Raw genomic sequence first — 27,525 nt, 5'->3', positions numbered from 1 at the left:
ATTAGTCACTGAGTCACTGTCTCATGGGTTTCCTTTAAGCTGAGTTTAAGGTTTTCCCCCTTCTAAATTTTTAGTTTCAAGTACAATTTTCTAATTTTCATGGAAAGCCTTTTTTTAACATTCCTGTATTAGGCCAAAAATAAAAATCTTAGAATAAAACTGTCATCATATTATCTCATAAAGTCACTCATCCTACCCGTAAGACCCAGTCAATATTTTTACTCCATTTTTTCTCATCATGTGTTTGTCTGATTTTGTTTAAAAGGAGAGGGGATGGGGGAGCCTTGGGTGGCTTGGCTGGTTGGGCGGCTGACTCCTGGATTCAGCTCAGGTCTTGATCTCAGGGTTGGAAGCTCAAGCTCCACCTTGGGCTTCCATGCTGGACATGGCGCCTACTGAACCAAAAAAAAAAAAAAAAAAAAAGGAGATGGCTGATAGATTTATTATCACTAATAGGCCTGATAGTCTAGAAAGAACAGTTATCACTTGGACATCTTATTAAGAAACAGCTGTTTTGGGGCGCCTGGGTGGCTCAGTGGGTTGAAGCCTCTGCCTTTGGCTCAGGTCATGATCTCAGGGTCCTGGGATCAAGCTCCACATTGGGCTCTCTGCTCAGCATGGAGCCTGCTTCCCTTCCTCTCTCTCTGCCTGCCTCTCTGCCTACTTGTGATCTCTGCCTGTCAAATAAATAAATAAAATCTTTACAAAAAAAAAGAAACAGTTGTTTTCCCAATAACAGATACTGTATACTAGAACTCACTTAGATAGCAAAAGTAAGTCATTTACCTCATCTCTTCCACACCACAGCAAAGAGCAACCCAAGCCAGCCCACCGAAGACCCTTTCAATATCCGTTTCTTAAATCTGGCTCTGAAATGACCATTATTAATGGTAATACATATATTTTTTATAAAACAATTTATCCTACGGAAATTAATGTAAACATCAAATCTACCTTTAAAAGAAGAAAATTTCCCACTCTATGGCTGATTTTTCATTCCCTGAGCATGAATCCTTTATTACCCTCATTGTTTCTGAATATAAACTGAGCTGAAGTCTGCTTGTAGGGGTTTTGATGGTGAAGCTAATTATTTTAGATAGAGAAGCACATTTCCAAATGGTCACATTTATTACTTTTGCAGTTATTTCTTCGCACTGTGGCTTTTTCATCTGTATCTATCGTAATGCTTTACATGGAAGCAGCAGCAGTGAAAAGATAATTAAGGGGTGGGGGAAGGAAATTTCGAGATAAAGGTGGATCTTTATCCAAAAACAATAAAAAAGCAAAAAAGAAAATGGCCATAAGCATTTCATTTCTTTGCCCTTGCCATCTCCCAATTCGCTTTCCACTATTAACATGAAAAGTAGAAGTGGTTAAACTCCACCTTAACGATCTATACAAAAAAGGAGACAATTTACCTCAAGAACTCACTAAAGACAGCAATATGTTCAAGTGGTGAAAAGATAAAAATTCATTCAGAACTGCCATACTATCTGGCTATCAATATAGTCTCTTGAATAATTAAACATATTACTACAAAACGTACCAAGAAGTAGAGAATAATACTATATTTGTGAACAGCAAATAACAAAACAAAACAGAAGTCCAAGAAGGCTAAAGTCCCAAGCTGTAATTTACACATGAAGTATATGCTGAAAGCAGTCACAATGTACAAAAATGTGACAAGTAATCCAGGTGGTTAAAAAAAAACAGAGCCTGTTGGCCTCAGATTATATCCAGTCTCATCTGGTAGATTTTTGATAAGCCTGTTACATAAAGCATGTTTCCCTCCTGCTGATAAGAAGCAGCTTGTAGATATCCACAAATTTCTTAAGGAGTGAGTCTACTTGGCAATAACGGTAACTCCACAGTTTCCTATTACATTCATTGGTCTGAAAACTGAAAACAACTCATAACTAAAATGTTCTTTCAAGTCCTTTACCAGTTTTTCAAGTTTTAATCAAAGGAAAGTTGGAATGTATTGCTTCTTGTCACCAACAATCTTTTCAAAAAGAGGGTTTTAACCAAAATCAAGAGTTCTTTGGTCAAGTTAGTAACAGGCTTCCCCTTTGTTCTAAATCCTTCATAATCCTTTTTTTTCCAGTTTTTCCAGTATGGCCTGGATTTTACAAACAGCCTCTTTCCTGGCCTGCCGGACAGAGTCCTGGCCACCAGTTTCAACTGAATCCAGTTCCAAAAGTTCCTTGGTTAGCATTTCTTCCAGAAGCCAGTATGCTTTGTCTGTCTTTTTCCCTACGAACTCTTCTACTTCTTGCTCAAGGTATTGGACCTTCTCCAGCACATGTATAATTTTTTTAATACTTGGCAGAGTACCTTCATCTGAAGATAAACACTCTTCAGGAAGATTATCACTTTCATCTTGATTGCCGGGGTGTTCACTGACAGCATTACCATACCGCTGAGGCTCAGCACTATACTGGACTTGGGAATCCAAAAGATCTGAATTATCATTGTTCATTGTTCCCGAGGACTCATACTGATGGACATTGCAAGGAATGTTGTGCCGGTTCATGCCTTGATCTGACTGGCTATAGGGGTATGAGGAATCCTTGGAGTGGGAGAGCAAAGAGGGGAAAAGAGCTGTTTTAATGGGAATCCATCAACATCAGATTTGTTAGCCCACATCTTTCACCTGACCATGAAGGTACATGAAAAGATTCCCCACTAATAAAACTGGACCCTCCTCTTAAATCATTTGAGAAAAAAACACACTCTATAAAGATAAAAGGAGTGCTCTGTCCAGTAAAAGGCAGAGGATTCCTGAGTGCAATGGCTAGAATCTACCCTGAAGCACCCACCATTATGAACACCTCATAATCTATCCTTCCCACCTCACAATCCACAGTGACTTTTTAATAAGGAGGAGTTAGATCGTTTTTCCCCTAAAGAGTTAAAACCTTAAGACAGATTTAAAAATGGAACCTAGCCACAGGCAAATGATGTTCAAGTCTATGGTTTATACAATTTCCATTGGTATCGTCTTCTGTCTACAGACTAAGGTAATAAAATAAATTTTTTATTTTGTTTAATATTCAGCTGACAGTACAACAACAAACAATAAGTGAACATTTTTCTGGCTTTTGCAAAAAAGAGGTGAACCTAAAACTGCTCTAAAAACCAAAGTTTATTAAAAGGAAAGAAGAAACTGGGCTATGTAAAGTTGGTATTAATCACCAACTTTTTGCAATTAGTCTCCATTTAACACACACCAGTGTGGAAAATTTCCATGTTGTGTTCTCTCAATTACCCAAACGTCAAAAGAATGTTTAGAAGGTCTCCTACCTTGGGCTGATGGGGTGATGGTGAAGGAGGTGACTGAGGAGAGCTGTTGCTAGGCCAGGGTGAAGGACTCTCACTCATATAGAGATTCCCAGGCGGTGCTGAGGGAGCAGCTGAAGGCCAGGGGTAACGGGTTCCCATTCCATAAGCACCAGGAGAAGCCCATGAGTCCTCCTGTGGTCGTACAGTTGGTCCTGGTTGTGGAACACTACGATTACCATCCCCATAAGGATAATGAGGCAGGGTCATTCCAGGATTCTAGATTGAGAGGAAGGAAATATGCTGGTCACTGCCAAAAAAACTTAAAGTAATGAAAATATTCTAGTATAAACAGACTTCGATGCTTCCTCTCTGCTTAACCGAGTATACTTCAGCTGCTACTAACCTAAGTTGTAGCATCTCTAATCAGTTGTAGTCACTTCTCCAACTCCCCAAAAAAACTTGGTTCCAAAGATACATGGGGCAGATTTGGTGACCATCAAACTCAGAAGGAGAAAGCTTAAAATTCAAAGGTTAAAGCACAGCATAAAGTCTGTCCCATGACATTATAACTAAGTGGACCCATATGCTATTAGGAAGCACAAATAAAGATGTATTAGAACTCCCCTTAAAGCAGAGAGAGAAATAAATATGGGTATCACTCACAGAATTTAAAAAAAAAATTTTTTTTTTTTCCCCACCACACTTGGTGTGGAGCCCAATGCAGGGCTTGAACTCATGACCAAGAATCGGGACACTTAACTGACTGAGCCACCCAGGCACCCCTCACTCACAGAATATTAAAAACCCAACAGAAAACTGCTCACCTGCGAAGCAGGATATCCTGGAACCTGCCCCCGGAGAGGGGCTGCTTCTGTTTGGCAGTCCTGCTGAGGATACAGCCAACGAGAGACTGGTGCCGGGCTGTTGCCAGGTGAACGGTAAGTGCTTGGAACCTCCGGGGAGTAACTGGTCTGAGTATATCCCGGTGTATAATAAGCCCCAGAGTATGAGGCAGTATTTGGTGCAGGAACGGGGGGGTATGGTGAGCCATATACTCCATTTGTATAAGAATTCAAACTCTGTTAAAAAGCAAAATTGAAAGGAAAAAAGATGACTGAATAGAAGAACTGAAATGCCCTGACTTAATACACAATTTTGAAAACTCTGTGAAGGAAAAAGATCATTAACTAATGAAAATGTGAACTCCTGGGATATCTGAGTGGCTCAGCCAGTTGAGCATCCGCCTTTGGCTCAGGTTATGATCCCAGGCTCCTGGGATGGAGCCCCCATCGGGCTCCCTGCTCAGCAGGGAGTCTGTTTCTCCCTCTCCCCTGGCCTGCCACTTCCCCTGCTATTATGCTTCTCATGAAAAACATGGAAAGTCTCACCAAGTAAGTACTCCAAGAGTTCAAAATTTTAAGCAGTTGATATCAACTCGAATTTCTCTAATACTCATTTTTGAAATTGCTAAATCTATGATCATCCATAGGTTGCTTCCTCGTGCCGTATCTCTACTTAGAGAACTATTCCAATTTTTGTCTCACTGAAATTCCTGACCACAGTTCTTAAGAGGCTGTACTTTACAACTCAGTTCCCCTTCAAATTAAATGAAAAAAGTGTTAAAGTTTCTGACCAATGGCTTTTTGTGTCATGGTTTCTCAATTCAGAACGCTATCTTCAGTTTTCAGGGCACCTGGGTGGCTCAGTTGGCTAAGCCTCTGCCTTCAGCTCAGGTCATGATCCCAAGGTCCTAGGATCAAGCCCCACATCAGGCTCCCTGCTTGGCGAGGAGTCTGCTTCTCTCTCACCCTCCGTCCCTCCCCATGCTTGTGCTCTGTCTCTCCCTTGCTCTCTTTCGAATAAATAAAAATCTTAAAAAAAAAAAAAAAAAAACTTCAGTTCTCTGTGAGAACTTTGCCAGTTCCTCAAATTGTTAAACACAGCAGAGCTACCATATGACCCAGCATCTCTATTCCTACATATATAACGAAGAGATCTGAAAAAACTTATGTCTGCATAAAAATGAGCACACAAATGTTTATAACAGCATTATTCATAACAGCAAATAAGTGGGGAAAAAACCCTCAAATTTCAATCAAATGATGAATGGATAAAATAAATGTGGTAGATCCACAGAATGGATAGTCTCTGGCCACAGAAAGGAATGAAATAGCAATACATTGCCACAATATGGATAAACATTATGCTTCAAGAAAGAAGCCAGTCATAGATTTCAAATATTATATGATTCTATGTGGCATGACCAAAATAGGCAAATCTGTAGGGATAACAAGTATATTAAAGTTGCCAGGGGCTAGGGGCAAAGAAAAATGGCGTGATAGGTATATAGTTTCTAATTGGGGTGATGAAAATGTTCTGGAATAGACAGTGATGACAGCTGCACAGCCTTGTGAATAGACTAAAAACAATGGAACTGTATATTTAAAGGATGAATTTTATGAAATATGGCCAAACCACAAGCATATCACATTAATAACAATGCCTGCTTCTCAATTTCAGTCACAGGAATGCAGATGACACAAGTAAAATGGAAGTCTGTGTTACATGGTGACATGTTTTTTTCTTTATTTTGCATTCCACAGTCTCCTATCAACCTTATCCTAAAGTTCAAGTACCCAGAGTCATTATGAAAAATCAACTGTTTTTATGTTTTCTTTAAGCACATAAGTAAAGCGTGCTCTAACTTTAATAAACTCCTCTAGTTCAAAATCAGTCTTAAAGGAATGTATCACGAAATTAATGCGAAAAAAGGAAACGTGATTTTTTTTTTTTAAGATTTTATTTATTTATTTGACAGACAGAGGTTACAAGTAGGCAAGAGAGGCAGGCAGGGAGAGAGGAGGAAGAAGCAGGCTCTTCGCGGAGCAGAGAGCCTGATGTAGGGCTCGATCCCAGGACCCTGGGATCATGACTTGAGCCAAAAGCAGAGGCTTTAACCCATTGAACCACCCAAGCGCCCTGGGAAAATGATTTTTTTAATGAATTAATTATTCAGCCCCATCAAAAAACTTATTTTCATCATTTCAGGCTCCATACCACCAGAAAATTAGAACAGAATTTGAATATAGTATTTGACTACCTGAAAACTATGAGGAAAATTACATTAGTATACTTTACGGTGATCTGAAAATTTAATTCTGCAGAGAACATCAGTTTGCAGAGAATTCTTACCTATATATAAAATTCAAGATCTTTGAAAGCTGCTTTAAATGTAGCTGCTTTAAAATTGTATATACTACATACAGGTAGCCTGGCTGGCTTAGTCAGCGGAGCATGTGACTGTTGATCATAGGGTTGTAAGTTCAAGCCCCACATTGGGTAAAAAGTTTACTTTTTTTAAAAATTTTTTTTAAAGATTTTGTTTGATTTATTTGACAGACAGAGATCACATGTAGGCAGAGAGGCAGGCAGAGAGAGAGAGAGTGGGGGGAAGCAGGCTCCCTGCTGAGCAGAGAGCCGGATGCGGGGCTCGATCCCAGGACCCTGAGACCATGACCCGAGCCTAGGGCAGAGGCTTTAACCCACTGAGCCACCCAGGCGCTCCAAAAGTTTACTTTTTTAAAAATTTGAATATATTACAATCATGTTCTTAAAAATTATTTTCAGGGGCACCTGGCTGGCTTAGTCAGAAAAGTGTGCAACTCTTCATCTTGGGGTTCTGAGTTGGAGCCCCAAACGGGATGGAGAGATCACTTAAAAATAAAATCTTTAAAAAAAAGAACAATTAAAAAAAAACTATTTGCATATAGAAATACAGACTCTAGACAGAAAAAAAATGGAAAGAAATACGCAAATCTGACAATTATTGCCTTACTAAGGTTGCCAGATTATGGGTCACTTTGTAAACATTCCTCACTTCCACAATGGTATTGTGGAAAAATAATTTGGCTATATTTAATAAGCATACATACAAAAACCCCAAAATTCCATACCCCAGGGAAGTTCTTGCTTCAAATGTGTACAACAAAAAAGTGAAAAACAATGTTGAGTAAAAAAGCAAGCTGCAGGAGAATGCTAGTATGAAACCACTCATACCAAGTTTTAAAAACATGGTAAATAATATTATGTAAATGCACATACAAGGAATACCAGCATAAAAACACATAGGAGAAAATTAATATAAAAGAAGTCTTATATGTAGCTTCAACTGGGTTTTTTTTTTTTTTTTTTTGCTTATTTTTAAAAATCTGAAATCACGGGTCCTTTGGTGGCCCAGTCACTTAAGCACCTGCCTTTAGCTCAGGTCATGATCCCAGGGTCCTAGGATCGAGCTCCTCGTCAGGCTCCCAGCTCAGGGGTAAGCCTGCATCTCCCTCTCCCCCTGCTTGTGTTCCCTCTCTCACTGTATCTCTCTGTCAAAGAAATAAATAAAATCTTTAAAAAAAAAATCTGAAACAAATGTAGCAAACTGAGAAACTGACAAAGCAAGTAGTGGATAAAAAGACAAATTTTCTATACTGTTTCAGTATACTTGTAATACTTAAAATTAAGTATTTGTCCTAAGAGTACAAGTTATTTGACACTAAAAGGAAAGGAACAAAAATAAAAATAACAAGGAAAACTACATCAAACTAAAAACTTCTGCACAGCAAAGTAAACCACCAACAGAATGAAAAGGCAACCTACTAAATGGAAGAAAATATTTTCAAATCATATATTTGATAAGGAGCTAGTACCTAAAATATATAAAGAACTCAAAAAACTCAATAGCAAAAAACAAAAAAAAGAAGAAGAAAAAGAAACAATCTTATTAGAACATAGGCAGACAACCTGAATAGACACTTTTCCAAAGACATACTGATGGCCAACAGATACATGAAGGTGCTCAACAACACTTATCATCAGGGAAATGTAATTCAAACCACATCAAGATATTACTGCATACTTGTAAAGATGGCTCGTATCAAAAAGACAATAACAAGTGTTGGTGAGGATATGAAGAAAAGCCCTTCTGCACTGTTGGTAGTAATGTAAATTGGTACAGCCACTATGAAAAGAAAACAGTTTGGAGGTTCCTCAAAAAATTAAAAACAGAATGATCCAGCAATGCAACTACTTAAAATACGTCCAAAGAAAACAAAAACACTAGCTCGAAAAGGTATCCATCTGCATCCCGATGTTCACTGCAGCATTATTTACAATAGCCAACACATGGAAGCAACCTAAGTGCCTATCGATAGATGAGTAAAGAAAATGTTGTGTACACATAAACAATTTACTATTATTCAGCCATAAAAAAAAAAAACAACAATTCTTGCGATTGCAACAACACAGATGGAAATAAGTCAGACAGAGAAAGACAAATCTCATACAATCTTACTTACATGCGGAATCAAAAAAAAATCCTACATTCAGAGAATAGACTAATGGTTGCTAGAGGCAGGGCTAGGGGTATAAATGGGTGAAGGAGGTCAAAAGGTACAAACTTCTAGCTATAAAATAAGTAAGTCAAGAGGATGTAATATACAGCATAGTGACTATATTTAATACTGTATTGCATATTTGAAAGTTCCTAATAAGATAAATCATAAAAGTTCTCATCAGAAAAAAATCGTAATTATATGTGGTAACAGATATTAAATAGACTTAATTATGATCTCACAATATATACAAATCTCGAATCATTACATTATATACCTGAAACTAATATAATGTTACATGTCAATTATATTTCTAAAAAAAAAGTCAAACTTAAAAACACAAGTACATTATATGCTTATTGTTTCCAGGTCCTAAGCAATAATCTATTATTCCTCAAGCTACCTTTGCTACAGATATATTCGCCTAGGTATTTCCTTACTTCTGAGCCAAAAACATTAAGAGAGTCTAATAACAAAACTCCACACACTGCTACTATGAAATCTCCTCAGAGATTCTCAGATTATTGAAATAATCTTTCACAGATTATTGAAAATAAATCAATACATTAAGAAAAAATTCAGGGGGCACCTGGGTGGCTCAGTAGATTGAATGCCCAACTCTTGGTTTCAGCTCAGGTCATGATCTCAGGGTCCTGAGATCGAGCCCCAGGTCAGGCTCTGAGCTCAACCCTGAGTCTACTTGAGGATCTTTCTCCCTCCCTCTCCCTTCCCTTCTACTCCTCCCCCTGCTTGTGCTCACTCTCTCTCTAAAACAAATAAATTAGATCTTTAAAGAAAAAATTCAGGAAGTCTGTCAATTTTAGATCATACCTGGCCTTGCATTTCCGGTCTTACAGGATATGTACTTGGGTATGGAGCCCTAGGTCGTGCAGGAGAATTCCAATAGTTAGAATTGTAGCTAGAATACGGTGGCTGGTCCTAAGGGGGAAAAAAAAATCACTTTTAATAATTTCTTGTATCATAAAGAAAAGTTGATAGAGGCAGTTATAATTATTAAAAAAAAAAAAGCAAGAGACAAAAAGCAATAGAACCCTACTATAAAAATCACTCATTATTAAATTCTCATTAACAAATTGACCCAGAAATACTATATGGTAAATCACATGCCCTAGAACAAAGCAATTATTGACTATGTACTAAAAGCCTGTCCTTATGCATTATGATACCAAATGATATATAAAATTCTACTATGCCAACATGATTAGCAAAACCAGATACCTGGATTTCTTTCTTTCTTTTTTTTTTTTTAAAGGAGATACAGTAGAATATACTTAGAAAACACAAACAACGTACTTTTCTTTCTTTTTTTTTTTTAAGATTTTATTTATTTATTTGACAGAGAGAGATCACAAATAGGCAGAGAGGCAGGCAGGGAGAGAGGGGGAAGCAGGCTCCCTGCCGAGCAGAGAGCCCGATGTGGGGCGTGATCCCAGGACCCTGAGATCATGATCTGAGCCAAAGGCAGAGGCTTAACCCAGTGCACCACCCAGGCACCCCGATACCTGGATTTCTTTATCTCTCTCCAATCACCAACCCCATCACTACCAATTTAATTTGTGCAACAAGATTATAGTTCTTTGCCACTGTTAAGAGCAATACTTGCCTATCTCAACAACTTGGGAGCTTGAAAATATCACTACTAAACTTCAAACACATAAATCTTCAATATGCTTTTGACTGTCACACTAGTTTTGGGTTTGTTTCTTTGTTTTTTTTAAGATTTTATTTATTTATTTGAGATAGAGAGTGAGAGCAAGAGCCAGGAGACAAAGGGAGGGGAAAGGCAGGCTCCCCACTGAGCAGGGAGCCCAACACTGGGCTCAATCCCAGGACCCTGGGATCATGACCTGAGCCAAAGGCAGTCAGCTGCTCAAGCAACTAAAAGCCATTCAAGCGCCCCATGTCACACTAGTTTTTTCATATTCCTTTACTTTCTGTTTATGGCTATGTTTCTGCTGGCAGCCTACAACTAACCCAAGTATCAGGAATTGATAAAGAACAATTACCACTCCAAGAAGCAAATCTAGCTATAACGCTCATCTCTACAGCTTTGCACACCAACTCAAGAGTTAATGCAATGATTTGCAATAAGCCAATAAACTCCAAGAGACTAGATCAACTCAAAACTTTTTTTTTTCAAGATTTTTTATTTATTTCACACAGAGAGAGAGAGAGATAGTGAGAGCGGGAATACAAGCAGGGAGAGTGGAAGAGGGAGAAGCAGGCTTCCTGCTGAGCAGGGAGCAGATGCGGGACTTGATCCCAGGACTGTGGGATCATGACCTGAGCAGAAGGCAGACGCTTAATGACTGAGCCACCCAGGTGCCCCTACTCAAAACTTTTTAGAGTCTAGTTTAATGTATACACTTGTTATCCTGTAAGTTATTATGCTTTGAACTTTTAGTTTTAGTTTTAAGCTTAAACAAAACCTTCAAACTGTTTCATAAAGAAATTCATTGGCAGTTGTAATCACTGAGAGTTTAATTATCACCATCTTAGCTTAATTGGACTACTTATCAGTTTCATACTGCTTTGTTTTCAAAGCACGTAATTATTCCATATAATATTATACAAGTTGGGCAAGTAACATCTCCTTTACATAATATAGAAACTAAAGAATAGTAAGTTTTAAAAAATTTTACAGGCGAAATTCAGATCTTCACTAAATTTCTCAAGCAGGCAGATGCCCCCAGTTAAAGACCTCCCTTCCTTTCCCTGGTTAAAGGGTAAACATTTGACTAACCGATTTCTCCCTACCAAGAATCTGAATCTTGAGTAGGAGAAATGAAAAGACAAGAGTTGAAGACGTGAAAAATGAAGAGCTGACTCACCCCAGCAGTGGTGAACAAATGCCTAAATCTCCTAGAACTACCCTGGTTTCTGTTCTCTCCTACTACCCTGGTTTCTGTTCTCTGCTACTGACGGACTCTCCTTGGTACTCCACATTTTCACTACTTCTTCACCCTACTATCCCTCACCCCACCCATGTCCTCACTTCCTTCCTCAACTCAGCTTTCCAACACCTAATCCCTTGCCACTGCTTCCCTCCGATTCACTCACCCTGCAAAAACCCAACCGAATTTAAACCCATCTGCCCACTGACTTCCTATCTGCACTTCCTCTAAATACTGGTGGAGAGAAACACTAGAGCCCTCTGGTTTCTTTCTCAATTAGAGACCACAAATCTCAAGTAGACACAGCACTGCCTAGCAACTGTAACACTTCCTTAGGATGGATGTTCATCTCACTCTCCAGAACAACTATTTCACTCTTACCCCCACCCCCAAATCTCCAATATTCTTTTAGTCTACTCCTCATTTTTCAACTGACAACTTTATCACATATTTCACTTAGGGGGGAAAAAAAGGAGAAGCGATCAGACAGAAACTCTGTCTTCCAACTTACTAAATCAAATGCACCCTATCTGCCATTGTCTTCCCAGAAGCATGAAGTGCCTTTGGCCCTATTAAATAATGACCAATCCCTCCACATAGCTGTGGACAACATGATCTCTTACCTTCTAAAGAATTTCATTCCTGTACTTATAGTCTTTTCTCTCCTTCTCCAGTAGATAATCCCCATCACAACACAAACCTGCCCTTAAGACTCTCCTAAAAAAATATTTAAATACTACCATATAAATCAATAAGATTAACAATAACCTACCCAGTAATTGCTGAAGGTGAGGGATAGTTATCTGGGAGTTTTATTATACTAGTCTCCCTACTTTTACATATAATTAAAAGTTTATAATATAAAAAGATTTTTTTATAAAGTTAAAATATGGGGTGCTTGGGTGGCTCAGTTGGTTAAGCGTCTGCCTTCAACTCAGGTCATGATCCTATGGTCCTGGGATCAAGCCCCACATCATTCTCCTTGCTCAGCAGGAAGCCTGCTTGTCCCTCTCCCTTTGTCTGCAGCTTCCCCTGCTTGTGCTCTCTCACTCTCTCTCAAATAAATAAATAAAATCTTTTTTAAAAAAGTTAAAAACAACACTGGGGGACAGGGATTCAAGGTAGACGTCCCTTAAATATGCCTTGTAAATATTCTGCATAATTAGAGAAAATAATGACATATTTTTAAATCCCTAAAAATGTAACATAACCACTGCCAAATCCAAAGTAATGAAGATATACTCCTTGTTTCTTCTAAGAGTTTCATAGTTTTAGTTCTTCAATTTATGTCTATGAGCCGTTTTGAGCTAACTCTTCCATATGGTGTGAGAGTTCAACTTTATCAATTGTATACAGCTATCTAGTTGTCATGGTATTGTATTTTGTGCTGTAGACTATTCTGTCCCTTTATTATATGGTCTTGCCATCTTTGCCAAAAATCACTTGACCACAGACACATGAATTTATTTCTGGACTCTCAATTCTATTCCATCACAGACATAGGTTACATATGTCTTTTTCTTGCCCAATTGCCCTAGCAAGAACTTCCAGACAATGTTGACTAGTAGTGGCAAGGGAAGATATCCTGGTCTTTTTCCTGATCTTAGGGAAAAGCATCCGGTCTTACATCACATAAATATGTGGCTGGCTGTGGTGTTTTATAGATGCCCTTTATCAGATTGGAGAAATTTCCTTGCATTCCTAGAGTGATTTTTATCAAGAAAGAGTGTTGGATTTTGTCAAATCTTTTTCTACATCTACTGAAATAATCGTAGAGGCTTTATTTTTTGACTTATATGGTATATTACATTGATTTTTAGATGTTAAACCAACTTTGCATTCTTGGGTTCAATCCCACTTGGTCATGGTATACAATTCTTTTTATATGTTGCCGGATTTAGTTTACTTTTTTTTGTTTTTGTTTTTGTTTTGAGGACATGTGCATCCATATTCATGAGAGATATTGGCCCATTTTCTTTGTGAGGTCTTTGTCTGGTTTTGGTATCAGGGTAATAAATGACTTCACAGAATGAGTTTAGAACTGTTCTCTATTTCTTGGAAGTACTTGTGGGGCACCTGGATGGCTCAGTAGGTTAAGTGTCTGCTTTCAGCCCAGGTATTGGTGTCAAAGCCCTGAGATCAAGCCCCACATCAGTCTCTCCGCTCAGCGTGGAGTATGCCTCTCCCTCTCATGCTCCCTCTGTGCTCTCTCTCAAATAAATAAATAAAATCTTTAAAAAAAAAAAAAAAAGGCCACTCTAGGGGCACCTGGGTGGCTCAGTCAGTTAAGCATCTGCCTATAGCTCAGATCATGATCCCAGATTTCTGGGATCAAGTCTGGCATCAGTTTCCTGCTCAGCAGGGAGTCTGCTTCTCCCTTTCCTCCCTGCTCATGGTCTCTCACTTTCTATCTCTCTCAAACAAATAAAAATAAAATCCTATTTAAAAAAAAAAAAAACAAAACATGGCGGGGGGGGGGGGGCCTGGGTGGCTGGCTCAGTTGGTTAAGCATCTGCCTTTGGCCCAGGTCATGATCCCAGGGTCCTGGGATTGAATCCCATATCAGGCTCCTTGATCAGCAGGGAGCCTGCTTCTCCCTCCGCCTGCCCTGCCTGTTCTGCCTGCAGCTCTCTATGCTTCTGGCCTCTCTCTGACAAATAAATAAACAAAAATCTAAAAAAAAAAAGAAAGAAAGAAAGAAAAAGAAAAGAAAAAAAGCGATGCCTGGGTGGCTCAGTCAGTTGGGTGTCTGCCTTCTGCTCAGGTAATGATCCCAGAGTCCTGGGATCAAGCCCCACATTAGGCTCTGAGCAGAGCAACTGTCTCTCCTTCTCCCTCCGCTGCTCCCCTTCTTTGTGCTGTCAAATGAATAAATAAAACCTTTTTTTTTTTTTAAAGAAGTATTTGTGAAGAATTGATGTATCAGTTCTTTAAATGTTTGGTAGAATTCAGTAGCCCACCTGCGCTTAGACTTTTTTTGTGGGTAGTTTTTGTTTTGTTTTGTTTATTAACAATTCAATTTCTTTATTTGTTATAGGTCTATTCAGATCTCCTATTTCTTTCTTGAGTTAGTTTTGGTATTTTGTATCTTTCTAGAAATCTGTCCAACTTCTCCTAAGTTATCTAATTTATTAGCATATAATCATCCACAGTATTCCATTATGTAAGATCCATAGTAATGTTCCCTCTTTCATTTCTGATTCTAGTAATCACTCCCTCTTTTCTCCAAGGTCCATCTAGCTAGAGAGTCTTCAATTGTGTTGATCTTTTCAAAGAACCAGCCTTTCCTTGCATTGATTTCCTCTACTGTTTCTCTGTTCTCTCCTACATTAATTTCAACCCTTCCAGATGCCAGCCAGGTGCCCCACCACTCTTATTTTTACTATTTCCTCCTTTCTGCTTGCTTGAGGTTTCCTTTGCTCTTCTTTTTTCAGTGTCAAGATGGAAGCTTAGGCTATGGATTTGAAATCATTATTCTTTTTCTTTCTTTTTTTTTTTTAAGATTTTATTTCTTTATTAGGGTGGGGGGAGCAGAGGTAGAAGGACTAGCAGACCCCACATGAGTGGGGTTCAATCTCACCACCTTGAGATCATGAGTCAAAACTAAGAGTCAGGTACTTAACCAACTGAGCTACCCGGGGGCCCTGAAATCATTATTCTTTCGTAATATAGGCATTTATAGCTATAAGTTTCCTTCCAAGCAGTACTAGCTACATCTTAAGAGTTCGGGCATACTGTATCTTCATTTTCCTTTATCTCAAAGTATTTTTTAGTTTCCCTTTTGATTTCTTCTTTTTTAAAAAAAATTTTATTTATTTATTTGACAGACAGAGATCACAAGTAGGCAGAGAGACAGGCAGAGAGGAGGAAGCAGGCTCCCTGCTAAGCAGAAAGCCTGATGTGGGACTCAATCCCAGGACACTGGGATCATGACCCGAGCCAAAGGCAGAGGTTTTAACCCACAAGCCAACCAGGCACCCCTTGATTTCTTCTTTGACCTGCTGGTTATTTAGGAGTGTTTTATTAAAGGGACACCTGACTGGCTTAGTTGGCAGAGCGTGCAACTCTTGATCTTGGGGTTGTAAGTTTGAGCCCCATGTTGCATACAGAGATTACTTAAAAATAAAATCTTTATAAAATATTAAACTGTTTTATTTAATTCCAAATAGACATGAGTTTCCCAAGATCTTTAAAATCCAATGTCTTTACATTATGGTTGGAGAACATACTTTGTATTATTTGTCTTTGTATACTAATATTTGTTTTATAGCTAGCATATGGTTTATCTTGAGATTGTTCCATGGGTACTTGAGAAAAACGTAGAGTCTATTGTTAGGTGGAATGTTCTGTAGATGTCTGTTAGGTCTAATTGGTTCACAGGGTTATTCACATATTCTCTTTCCTTGTTGATCTTATACCTAGTTGTTCTACCCACTATTGAAAATGAAGTATTGAAGTCTTTATTATTATTGAATTGTCTATTTTCTCCTTTTATTTCTTTAAGCTTATCCTTAATTTATTTTGGTATTTTGTTATTAGGTAGATATTTTTATAGTTATTACATCTTCCTAACAGACCACCTTTTTTTTTTTTTTTAAAGATTTTATTTATTTGTCAGAGAGAGAGAGAGAGAGAACAAGAACACAAGCTGGCAGAGCGGCAGGCAAAGGCAGAGAGAGAAGCAGGCTCCCCACTGAGCAAGGAGCCTGATGTGGGACTCCATTCCAGGACCCTGGGATCATGACCTGAGTCGAAGGCAGTGGCTTAACCCACTGAGCCACCCAGGTGTCCCTAGATCACCCTTTTTATCATGTCCCACTTTATCCCAAGTAACACCTTTTGTTTTAAAGTTTACTTGTTGGAGGGGCACCTGGGTGGCTCAGTGGGTTAAGCCTCTGCCTTCAGCTCAGGTCATGATCTCAGGGTCCTGGGATCGAGCCCCGCATCTGCTCAGTGGGGAGCCTGCTTCTCCCTCTCTCTCTGCCTGCCTGTCTGTCTACTTGTGCTTTCTCTCTCTGCCAAATAAATAAATAAAATCTTAAAAAAAAAAAAGTTTACTTGTTGGATACTATATAGCTACTACAGTTTTCTTCTAATTACTGTTTGCCTATTTCTTTTTTCTCTTTTTACTTTTAAGCCATTTGTATCTTTAAATCTGAAGTGTATCTCCCACAGACAGCTGAGAGAGAAAAACCTACTGCTCCCATGTTTTTCCTTTGCTCCCCTGCTATTACCACATTCACAACACTTCTGATACCAGATGTGAGATTTTTTTTCCCCATGCCAAGCAATTCAGCAACACCAGCTGGCTGTCCTACAATTAAACTATCTACCTGTAAATAGCATCAGATCCAACAAGTTAGTGGCTCAGTCCCATGAGAGTGCCCCCCACCACTTCAGACGCCAACTGCAAGGAACAGTTCCTGTGATCTCCAGGTTACCCACAATTTATGTCTCACTAGGCTACAAAGCGTAGGGTTCCATGCCTCTTTCCCCTTGATTATTTGCTAGTACATCTCACACAGCTCAGGGAAATATTTACAATTACCAGTTTATTAAAGGATATGATAAAAGATACAGATGAACAGCCAGATGAAAGAGATACATAGGGCAGGCAAAGTCTGGGAGAACCCCAAGTGCAGAAGCTTCTGTTCCCATTGAGTCACGGTGCACCACCCTTCCAGAACGTGGATATGTTCACCAAACTGGAAGCTCTCTGCACCACACTGTGTTTGGATTTTTATGGAAAATCCCTCTCTGGAAAATGAGGACAAAGACTGAAAACTCCAAACATCTAAACATGGGCTGGCCTTTCTGGTGACCAGCCCCATCCAGGAGCCATCCAAGAGAACACCCAGAGATACCTCATTAGAACAAAAAATAGTTGTATCACCCAGGAAATTCCAATGGATTTAGAAGCCCCATGTCAGGAACTGGGGTCACAGAGCAAATATTAGAACAAAAATACTCCTAGTGCTCTCTTCATTTAGAGTTTACAAGGGTTTCAGGAGCTCTGTGCCTGGAGCCCAGGACAGAGACCAATACGTATATTTTTTTCTATTATTTCACAACAGCATATATTTGGATCCTTTTTGTTTTCTTTATCTCTTATCTGTTTTTGTTCCTCTATTCTTCTTTTACCGCTTTCTTTTGCCTTAAGTGGACATTTTCTACTGTAACATTTTAATTTCTTTAATGAGTGTATATACGTGTGTGTATTTCTTTCCTTCACCACACCTAGCTGTTAAAGCTCCACACCCTGGGATAAAAATTGTTCCACAAACTGATCCAACCAAAATTTGGAAAGAGACAGGTCTCAAAGGCAGTGTTTAAGAATTGTTCTAGCCCCAAAGGGTTTCTCCCAGCTATCTCTTTCCCTGGTTCTCTCTAGCAAACTAGGTGGTCTAAAGTTTAGACCAGATGTCTAATGAATCTACTAATCTCCTCCCAGTTGCCTTTCACAACAATCGCCACAGTTTGAGAACATCCTTAGGCTTCAACTTCTCCACACCACACTCTGTTGCAAATAAAGACAGCTCCTTTGGGAAAAGATCAGGAGCTACATGTTTTACCACCTGCTTCTGCCTCCAGATAAAATGTCTGAGCCACCCTTTGCAGCTGGGTTGGGGACAATAGTATGCTTCTCTAAGATACAGCCTGCTCTAAGAGCTGAGCACCTGTGGAGGAAAGGGCAGTAGCCTCAGGGCTTCTCAGCTTGCTTTATAAGCCAGAGTAAGGATGATCAGAACTCTAGTATTCTTCACAGTGCCCGGCCCAAAGTAAAGCCTCCATTCCCAAGTAGGTACTGGGCAGAGGAGGGAACCAGCATTACTTAACCACTCTTGCCTGGAATTTGATCTCATCAACAATAGCTGGGGGCAAAATGAGAAATGTTGATGTGCTGCCTCTCCCAGGATGATAACCCTCTAACTGGGAGCTGGGAGAAGAGGGAGCCCTGTTTTCTTGGCTACACCAGTCTGGAATGGAGTTTGTCTCACTGCTCTGAGAGAGGGGAGAAATGGAGGTCTTGGCACAGACTCTCACTGTTCTCACTGAGTTTGAGTAACTTTATAGAATACATGTTTATTAATTTGCTATATATCCTAAAACCATTTACAGGGACTTCAACTGGTTGTTTTTTAAAAATAATTTTTACCAGTTTCACTGGGGACTGGGTCCACAGAGCTCCTTATGCTGTCATGCCAGAACTAGAACCTGGCATTATTTTTGCCTTGTTGGGGCACCTGGGTGGCTCAGTGGGTTAAAGCCTCTGCCTTCGGCTCAGGTCATTATCCCAGGGTCCTGGGATCGAGCCCCATATCAGGCTCTCTGCTCAGCAGGGAGTCTGCTTCCTCCTTTCTCTCTGCCTGCCTCTCAGCCTACTTGTGATCTCTGTATGTCAAATAAATAAATAAAATCTTAAAAAAAAAAGTATTTTGGCCTTGTTATATTTATTATTGTAAGATTGTGCAAGTATTTGTAATTATCCTAACACTGTTAGTAACCAAGATATTCCGTACAAGAGAAAAGTAATAAATACCATCAAAGAAGTAAAAATAATCTGTAATGTTAAATTTGAATTAATATAAATATGAACTCATTAATTTTTCTATCTGAAAACAATCAAACAAACAAAAACCTATTTCAGGGCACCTGACCGGCTCAGTCAACAGAGCATGCAACTCTTTTTTTTTTTTTTTAAAGATTTTATTTATTTATTTATTTGACAGAGAGAGACACAGCGAGAAATGGACACAAGCAGGGGGTGGGGGAAAGGGAGAAGCAGGCTTCCTGCAGAGCAGGGAGACCGATGTGGGGCTCGATCCCAGGACCCTGGGATCATGAACTGAGCCAAAGGCAGATGTCTAATGACTGAGCCACTCAAGTGCCCTGAGCATGCAACTCTTGATCTCGGGGTTGTAAGCTCAAGCCCCAAGCTGAGTAGAAATTACTTAAAAATAAAATCGTGGGGCGCCTGGGTGGCTCAGTGGGTTAGAGCCTCTGCATTCGGCTCGGGTCATGATCACAGGGGCCTGGGATCGAGCCCCGCATCGGGCTCTCTGCTCAGCAGGGCGCCTGCTCCTCCCTCTCTCTCTGCCTGCTTCTCTGCCTACTTGTGATCTGTCTGTCAAATAAATAAATAAAATCTTTTTTAAAAAATAAAATCTTAAGAAAATATTTTTAATTAAAAAAAACTATTTCATTAACTGTCCATTGAAAGGCCTAGAAGCAGTGGTAACACAACCTCAATCAGTATATCTAGCACTCAAATTTAACTTCTCTGACTTATGAAACTACTCTCTCTCAACTCTAAACACAGCATTTCATAACTGGCTCTGTCATGCAGGATTGGCAGTCCAAACATTTCTCCTCTGAGGCCTGCTTACTCTTCGGTTCTGCCAATCGGAGGAGAGAAGGGACTTCCAGACTCCTGCCAGTTTGCTTATTTGCTGTTTCTGTCATTGTCAGCCTAACAACACCCTTCAACCTGGGGGTGGCAGTTAGTGGCAATCACCAGATTCTTCTGGTTTTCTGGAATTCCCTCAGAGAGACCAGTGCCAGCTAGGAAGCACTTTCTCCTTGGCTCAAGCTCCACCAGGCCATGCTCCCAAGTATGCAGGTTTTAATAGCCCAACCTCTTCTCTTTACTTCCCAGCCCAAGGAACTACAGATGTTTCCTAGTTATCATCTTCTGTGGTACCTCCATTTTCTCTTTTGCCTTTTGAGATCTCCAGTGTTCATGTCACTAATTTCCTAATACAAATTCTCTTTTATTTATTTTTTAAAGGATTTATTTCTTTATTTGGGTGGGGGGGAGAAGCAGGCTCCCCATTGAGCACAGAGCTTGATGTGCAGTTCGATCCCAGGACCCTGAGATCATGACCTGAGCTGAAATCAAGAGTCAGATGCTTAACTGACTGAGCCTCCCAGGTAACCCCAAATCTCTCTTTTAAAAGAACTAGAATAGGCTCTGTTTTCCTGTCTGGATCCTGACATATGCTTCTAAATATAATCTTCCATTTAAAGAAAAAAAAAAGGTTTTCTTAAAGGAATGGGTGATTATATGTCTGGGACAGAATATACACAAAATAAGCCAGGCACATCTTGTACCAGAAATCCAGGAAGCTGTCAAAAATCAATGGGTTATGTCAAAAGGACTCAGAAGCCAAGAAGAAGGAACGCCCATTCACATTATATGAAATAATTTAAGCAATAAAAATGACTGTTGCTGATTGAAACTCACTCAAAATACAGAGTACAATTTATATGTGTATACATGTATATATACACATTATGCAAATGAGATACTTTAAACAACAAATGACAGTTACTTTTCTGTAATTTTAATAGGGTTTAGAAATGAATGAAAATGATATCTTCCATCTTAACCTAGGAATCTTTTTTTTAAAAGATGGGTCATTATCTATACCTTGATTATGGCAGTAGTTAATGACTATATGCATTTGTCAAAACTCAGAGAACTATACCTTTAAAAAGATACAATTTACAGAATATAAACATATCATAATTTTTCAAAATAAAAACAGATTGTTGTCAACAGCCACACCACCCTGAACATGCCAGATCTCATCTGATCTCAGAAGGTAAGCAGGGCTGGAGACTGCTTAGTACTTGGGTGGGAGAATGTCTTCAATGAAGTGGCAGTAATTATTAATTTTATTAAGTCTTAGTAAGATTGTCTTTGCTTCTTTTTTTCCTCTCCTTTGGACAAAATGGAACAAATCTAAAAATATCGCCAGTACAATGAAAGTCTGCAGCTCAAGGCTCACCTAACATGAATCAAAAATTCTATGAAACAGCATTTGGTTTCACAGGAAGCTAGCTGAAGTCGACTCTGTTTTATAAACCAAGTTGCCAATGTCATCACATGCTGAACTCTTTCCAAACTTTTTATCTGTTGTCTGAAACTAGACAAAGGTGCTAAAAGGTGATGTAAAGCAGACAAAGATGAGAAAGGTTTTCACAAGAAGCAGTAATTAATGTGAATTTAAATTCTTGTTGCACTGGAAATTTGATCAAAATTATGCAAGAAGATAACAAATTCATTTACTTCCTTTTTGAGAAGAAATACCTAATCTCAAATGAAGGCTGGAGTCAACTTCTCTCATATATACCTTAGAACTAGTTTTGTAGAAGCACATACGAGATTAAATTTACAAAGTAACTCACGAACATACCTCCAAAGAATAACCCTAGCCCAAATAAATCTAACAGAGGAATCTGACTAGTGTTGCTGCTAAATTTCATTTACAAATTTGTTTATCTTGTTCATAAGAATTAGACAAAAATTATTAGAAAAATACATTAAAAATTATTTTTAGCTATACATGCCCAAATCACTACAAAAGCACTTTATGTTCTAGGTTGACCATCAGCCCAAGTTTTTTGTTTTGTTTTGTTTTTTTAAAGATCTTATTTATTTGACAGAGAGAGAGAGATCACAAGTAGGCAGAGAGGCAGGCAGACAGAGAGAGGGGGAAGCAGACTCCCTGCTGGGATTGATCCCAGGACCCTGAGATAATGACCTGAGCTGAAGGCAGATGCTTAACCCACTGAGTCACCCAAGTGCCCCCAGCCCAAGTTTTTATTTTCAGTCTCATTTGGGTCTTTCCCATGCTTCTCTACAATTTCCCACTTCCCCCAGCACTAGTTTCCAACATTTATCATATCAAGTTCCCAGTTTACGCTATTCCACTTCCTCTCCTCTCAGATGACCTAAGCCTCCTACTTTGCCAAGGACACCAAGAGTTATAAACTCCTTCAATGTGCCTCCCCTCCACCTCCAAAATGATTCCCCCTTCTCTAACTTTGAAAAAGGTTTGCCAGCTCTTCCTCACTTCGTCCCTCTCTCCACAAGCGACATTCCATCATTTTGTTCCCATCTTTCTTCTTACTCTCTTCTGCTTACAAACATATTCAAATCATCTAATCCAAAAAATTCTTCCCCCAATCCTGGTTCACAGTCAAGTAACCAATTTCTCATTTACTAACTTCTGGAAGTATGGTTTATACTGGTTGTCTTGGCACCCAAACCTCCCACTATTTTAAACTCCCAAAATGAAAATCAACAAGACCCTTTCAACTGCCAAATCCAACAGTATCTTTTCAGTTCTCGTATCACTTATGTTCAAAATAACTGTGTCCTTGGTTGGTTTGTATTGCATGACTTTCCTGATTGCCCTACTATCTTTCCAAGTATTCTCTCTTATTGTCTCCTTCTGAATCCTCTTTCTTTGTCACCTCTGATAGACTCTCAAAGATCTCCTATGGGAACATTACCCAGGTTAGTAATTCACATACACTTATATTTGATGACTCTCAAATCACTATCTCCATCCCCCATCACCCATCTGACCCCAATCTCTTGTTTTGTTCCTATAGAGAACAACTCCCAGATACCACAGACTAAAATTTGGCATCAAAAAACAAAAACAAGAAGAGAAAAATCACAAACTTCTCTCTAATCAATCACATACATTCCATCCAGAGCTTGGCACATAGTGACCACAGTGAGTCACTGCCTTATAACAGAAATGAAATAAAGGTAGTATATAAACCCTTACCAAGCATTTCTATCTTTTTAAGTTCCTCTATTAACCAATCACTAGTTCTTCTGGTACAAAGCTAAACTATTTCTTCCCATAAAAACCTGTTCTTCTTCCTTTTTATTATTATGAAACATTTATTCCTAGGAAATACTAAAACCTCAGAATCACCTTATGTTTCTCTGGCTTCCCTCACTTCCAACTGATATATACCTTTAAAAATGTCTTTCAAATCTAAGCAGCTTGTTTTGAAATGCATTCAGAAAGTAAGACAGATAGGGGCGTATGGCTGGTTCAGTTGGAAGAGCATGTGACTTCTTGATCTTGGAGTTGTGAGTTTCAGCCCCACGTTGGGTAAACAGATTAATGTAAAAAATGAAACTTAAAAAAGATAGATGTAAAAAAAGAAAGTAAGATAGATGTGATGAAGCAAATATAATAAATGCTAATTACACAATTTAGGTGGTAGCTATACAGGTATTCACTGTGTAGTTCTTTCAACTATTCTATATGCTTGAAAATTTTATAGTAAAATGTTGAAAAAAAACCTGTATATATTCAGACATTGTTCAAATGCTTGCCTTTACCTCTCTTCTGGACTATTCTGAGAGCGTAACTGAGCTCTCTTTTTCCCCAGTCCTTCCCACTGTAATCAGCCAAGATGGCCCCCAATGATCGCTGCTGGCTATTACTTGCACCTTTGTGGTAACATGTAGATCACTTAGGGATCTTGTTAAACAAACACTGTTAAATCTTGTTAAAATATACATTCTGATTTTGCAGGGCAGGGGCAGGGCCTTATACATGATTTCCAGCAAGCTCCTAAGTAATGCAGATGATGCTAATTGAGGGACCAAAGTACGGCACTGTAAGTACAGCTAACAGGATAAGAAAAGAAAGAAAACAGGGAGAGTTAGATTTCCATTTTCTTCCCCTGCCATGTTTAAATATGTTAACATAGAGTTAAGTCTTTGTAGTGGCTCTGAGCAATTTCACCTTAGTCTATTCAGTTCTACAGAGCAGTGTTTCTCAAACATGAACATGCATACAAATCACCTGGGATCTTACTAAACTGAAGCATGAATTCTGAGCAGGAGAGATTCTGCATTTCAAACAACTTCCAGGGCACACTGAAGTTTCTGGTCCAAGGACCACACTTTTTAAGTAGTAAGGTTCTAAAAATCTCCTATGCTTTTTTTTTTTTTTTTAGTTTGACACATTTGATTATTTAAAAATGTCAAATCTATTTTATGTCAAAACCATATGAAGATAGAAGACAACGAATTTGGAAAACACATTTGCGACATGCATAACTTTTGTATTAATTTTCTATTGCTGCATAAGAAATTGCCATCCTATACTTTTCAAGTTTCAGAAACACTAACCTGAAAGATAAAATCTTGAAATGGTTTACAAATGCTCGTAACACATTCCAGCTTTATCTCCAATCACTCCTACTCCAGCACCACCACCCACCCATGCAATGTGCACACCTATACTCTAACATATCTTATAACATGCTACACAAGTCTAAAATCTTAACTTCTCTAATCTTGCCCAGAAAACACACTCTTGTTTTAAGAATACTGCAAGTCCAAGTAGAAGTCATCAGTTTATCATTCCTTTCCTCTTTCCCTCCCATTGATCTTTGGTATAGTTTGCCTACTTATAGGCCAAGCATTTTGTCACTCTAATCTACCATGGAATAAAAGTTCCACAGCCTAGTATTCCAGATTTACACATACAAATATAACCCTTCTTACAATTAATCTCTCAATACATGTTGTTTCTCATATAATTATTTAAAAGATATGTTTATAGATAGTTTAAAAGACTATCATAGCATAAAACCCATGCCCCCCCTTTTTTTTTTAGATTTTATTTTTATTTATTCATTTGAAAGAGAGAGACGAGAGTGCCAGCAGGGGGAAGAGCAGAGGGAGAGGGACATGCAGACTCCATACTGAGAGCAGAGTCTGAGGTGGGTCTCAGGTGAGCAGAGTCTCAGGATCCTGAGAACAGAACCTGAGCTGAAATCAAGAGTCAGACACCTAACTGACTGAGCAAGCCAGGTACCCCAAAACCACCCCGTTATAAGTGTACAATTCAAAGGTTTTCAGTATATTCAAAGTTGTGCAATCATCATCACTAATTCCAGAATATTCTCATCACCCCAAAAACAAACCCCATACACTTGACCATCTTCTCAAAGTCCCCAGCCCCCAGCCCCTGGCAACCACTATTCTGGACATTTCACATAAGAGGACTAATACAGTATGGGATCTTTCTATCTTTGTTCATGTAGCATGTTTTCAAGATTTATCTATTTTGTAGAATGTTTCAATACTTCATTTCCTTCCTACAGCTAAATAATTTCATTCCATCAATGTACCATATTTTATCTATTCATCAACTGATGGCCATCTGGGTTATTTCCACTTTTTGGCTACTTTGAACAATGTTGCCATGAACATGCTTGTTCATAAAAACATGCAAGTTTTTATGTAGACATTTTTTGGTTCTCTTGGGTACATATCTAAAAGCAAACTTGCTGAGTAATATACTGACTCAACACAGAGCTAATATATTACATGTAGTTAGAGATTAATTATGAAAAGGGTTATATTTGTGTGTGTGCTTGTGTGTGTGTAACGTTCTAAGGAACTGCCAAACTATCTTCCAAAGCACTGAACCATTTTACATCCCCACCAGCAAGGTATATGGGTATCTCCCTACTACATTTTCAACCCATTAGGATATTAAAATTGCCGAAAAGAGAGAGAGGTATGCCCCCCAACTTTGATTGTATAATAATTCACTACTCAGAATACTGAATTAACAAAAGAAAAGTACAGTTCTGGCAGGAAGACAAGAAATAAAATATTATAAGTCCAAGTGTACAGGTTTCCCCTGCTATCTGAAAGCAAAACATTCCCCTATGAAATCTTTTGTAAGCCAAAATGGCATAAAAGGAAAAAAGCAATTATCATTAATTTTCATGCTAAATGTTTTAGCATTTCCAGGCCTCCAAAATAACCTTCCTTAGACTTTTCTGCTACCTTAGGACATATCTTGCCAACGGATGCACAAAATAAATAGAGATAAAGCGCCGAGGCTCACAGACTTAGTTCAAAGCACTGTGATGCCGAGATGCTGAGTGTAGTACCCAGGGAAGGAGCGTGGCGGCGCCACTCTCACTGCCCAGTTGCGCACCGCCTCTACAACTGCTTGCTGCAAAGCAAACGCTGAAGCTATTTTCGCTTTTCACCCTTTTACTAAAAGAAAAACTCCTCTTCAGATTTCTTTCAGTTAGCAAAAACAGACACTAATGTAGGTCTTTCCTAAAAAACGAAGCGGCAATAAAGGTGGACCTTCAAAAAGCCAGGGATATCTCTGCTGACCAAGTGAGTTAACCTCTCAGAGCCAACTATTAAATCATAAAATAGGGAGGCTGTAATGACAATTACGTTGCAGCCGCAACGTAATTTCACAATCCAAGTAAAGGTGAGCATTGGTGATTCAATCCCGGGCAGAGCTTTAGGGGCAAAGGGCTAAATGCCCGATCCCTCCTCTTGCTTCTCGGTTCCTTCCCGTAGGGAGGGGTTGCTGAGTGACAGCGGGGGCTGCAGCCACCTCCCTTCTCGGGGAGAGCCGGCCATATGAGCCACGCAGGATAAATTGTTAGAGCTCAAAAAGCTTGGCCGGGTCACTCCAGCCCAACCTCAATCCAAGGCGAGAGATTCCGCAGCTCGCTACTTAGCTTAGCAAGTCAGCGCAGGATCTTTCTTCCTTTTTTAATGGTCATAGACCCATTTATTAGGGTCGAAGCAGAAAAGAAGACGCGAAGAGAACACAAACATATCCCCTCCAGCCACAAATCCAGCCCGTCTCTCCAACCCCGCATAAGGAAAACAAATATGAAACCCGATCCATTACGAACTCTGGAGGTTTATCAATCCCCATGGCCCTCACCCTCCAAAGACTCCCCTTATCGGAACCCCCCCGGGATAGATGGCGCAAAGCTTACCTGGTGGTTTCCTCCAGCTCGACCGGTTTCTGACCAGGCGCCCGCAGAGGCATAGTAGCCATCGCCTCCTGCGCCTTCTCCCGGCCAGGTGGTCTCAGCAGGGCCGCCCCCGCGCACCCGCCAGGACATAGGAGGCTGGGGAGGCTCGGGACGAGGAGGATACAAGGGCGGAGGTGGGTGCATGGGCACATCACCTCCCGGCCCGTAGAAGCGGCCATACGAAGGACCGTCACTGGGGCCGTAGCCCGAGCGCCTCAAGGCCGACATGGGCTCTACTGCCCCGTAGCGCTTCCCGCCCCCCACGGCCAGCCCACAGCGCAGGCGCCAGCCGAGGAAAGGAACTGGACAGCAGG

At 39.5% G+C, this 27,525-nt stretch overlaps 1 protein-coding gene across 1 annotated transcript; it reads right to left on the bottom strand.

The window, feature by feature from the left end:
* Nucleotides 1-1,553: 1,553 nt before the first annotated feature.
* On the bottom strand, nucleotides 1,554-27,500 carry BAG4 (BAG cochaperone 4). Its single transcript, XM_059384485.1, has 5 exons — nucleotides 27,173-27,500; nucleotides 9,495-9,602; nucleotides 4,107-4,361; nucleotides 3,304-3,558; nucleotides 1,554-2,569 (listed from the first exon to the last, which is right to left on the bottom strand). Exons 1-5 carry the CDS (start codon nucleotides 27,437-27,439, stop codon nucleotides 2,084-2,086), a joined length of 1,371 nt encoding a protein of 456 aa, XP_059240468.1. The 5' UTR covers nucleotides 27,440-27,500; the 3' UTR covers nucleotides 1,554-2,083.
* Between the last annotated feature and the right edge of the window lie 25 nt (nucleotides 27,501-27,525).

Source organism: Mustela nigripes, chromosome 18 (genome assembly GCF_022355385.1).
Source record: "Mustela nigripes isolate SB6536 chromosome 18, MUSNIG.SB6536, whole genome shotgun sequence".
Classification (NCBI taxonomy): Eukaryota; Metazoa; Chordata; class Mammalia; order Carnivora; family Mustelidae; genus Mustela; species Mustela nigripes.
This window is presented reverse-complemented; position numbering and strand designations above follow the sequence as displayed.

Excerpts from the sequence above, each read along its gene's own strand:
- BAG4 (XM_059384485.1), bottom strand. The coding sequence starts at position 27,439 with ATGTCGGCCTTGAGGCGCTCGGGCTACGGCCCCAGTGACGGTCCTTCG. Across the intron at positions 9,603-27,172 it reads GAGCTGGAGGAAACCACCAG|GACCAGCCACCGTATTCTAG; the intron begins GTAAGCTTTGCG and ends TTTCCCCCTTAG. Across the intron at positions 4,362-9,494 it reads GACCGGAAATGCAAGGCCAG|AGTTTGAATTCTTATACAAA; the intron begins GTATGATCTAAA and ends GCTTTTTAACAG.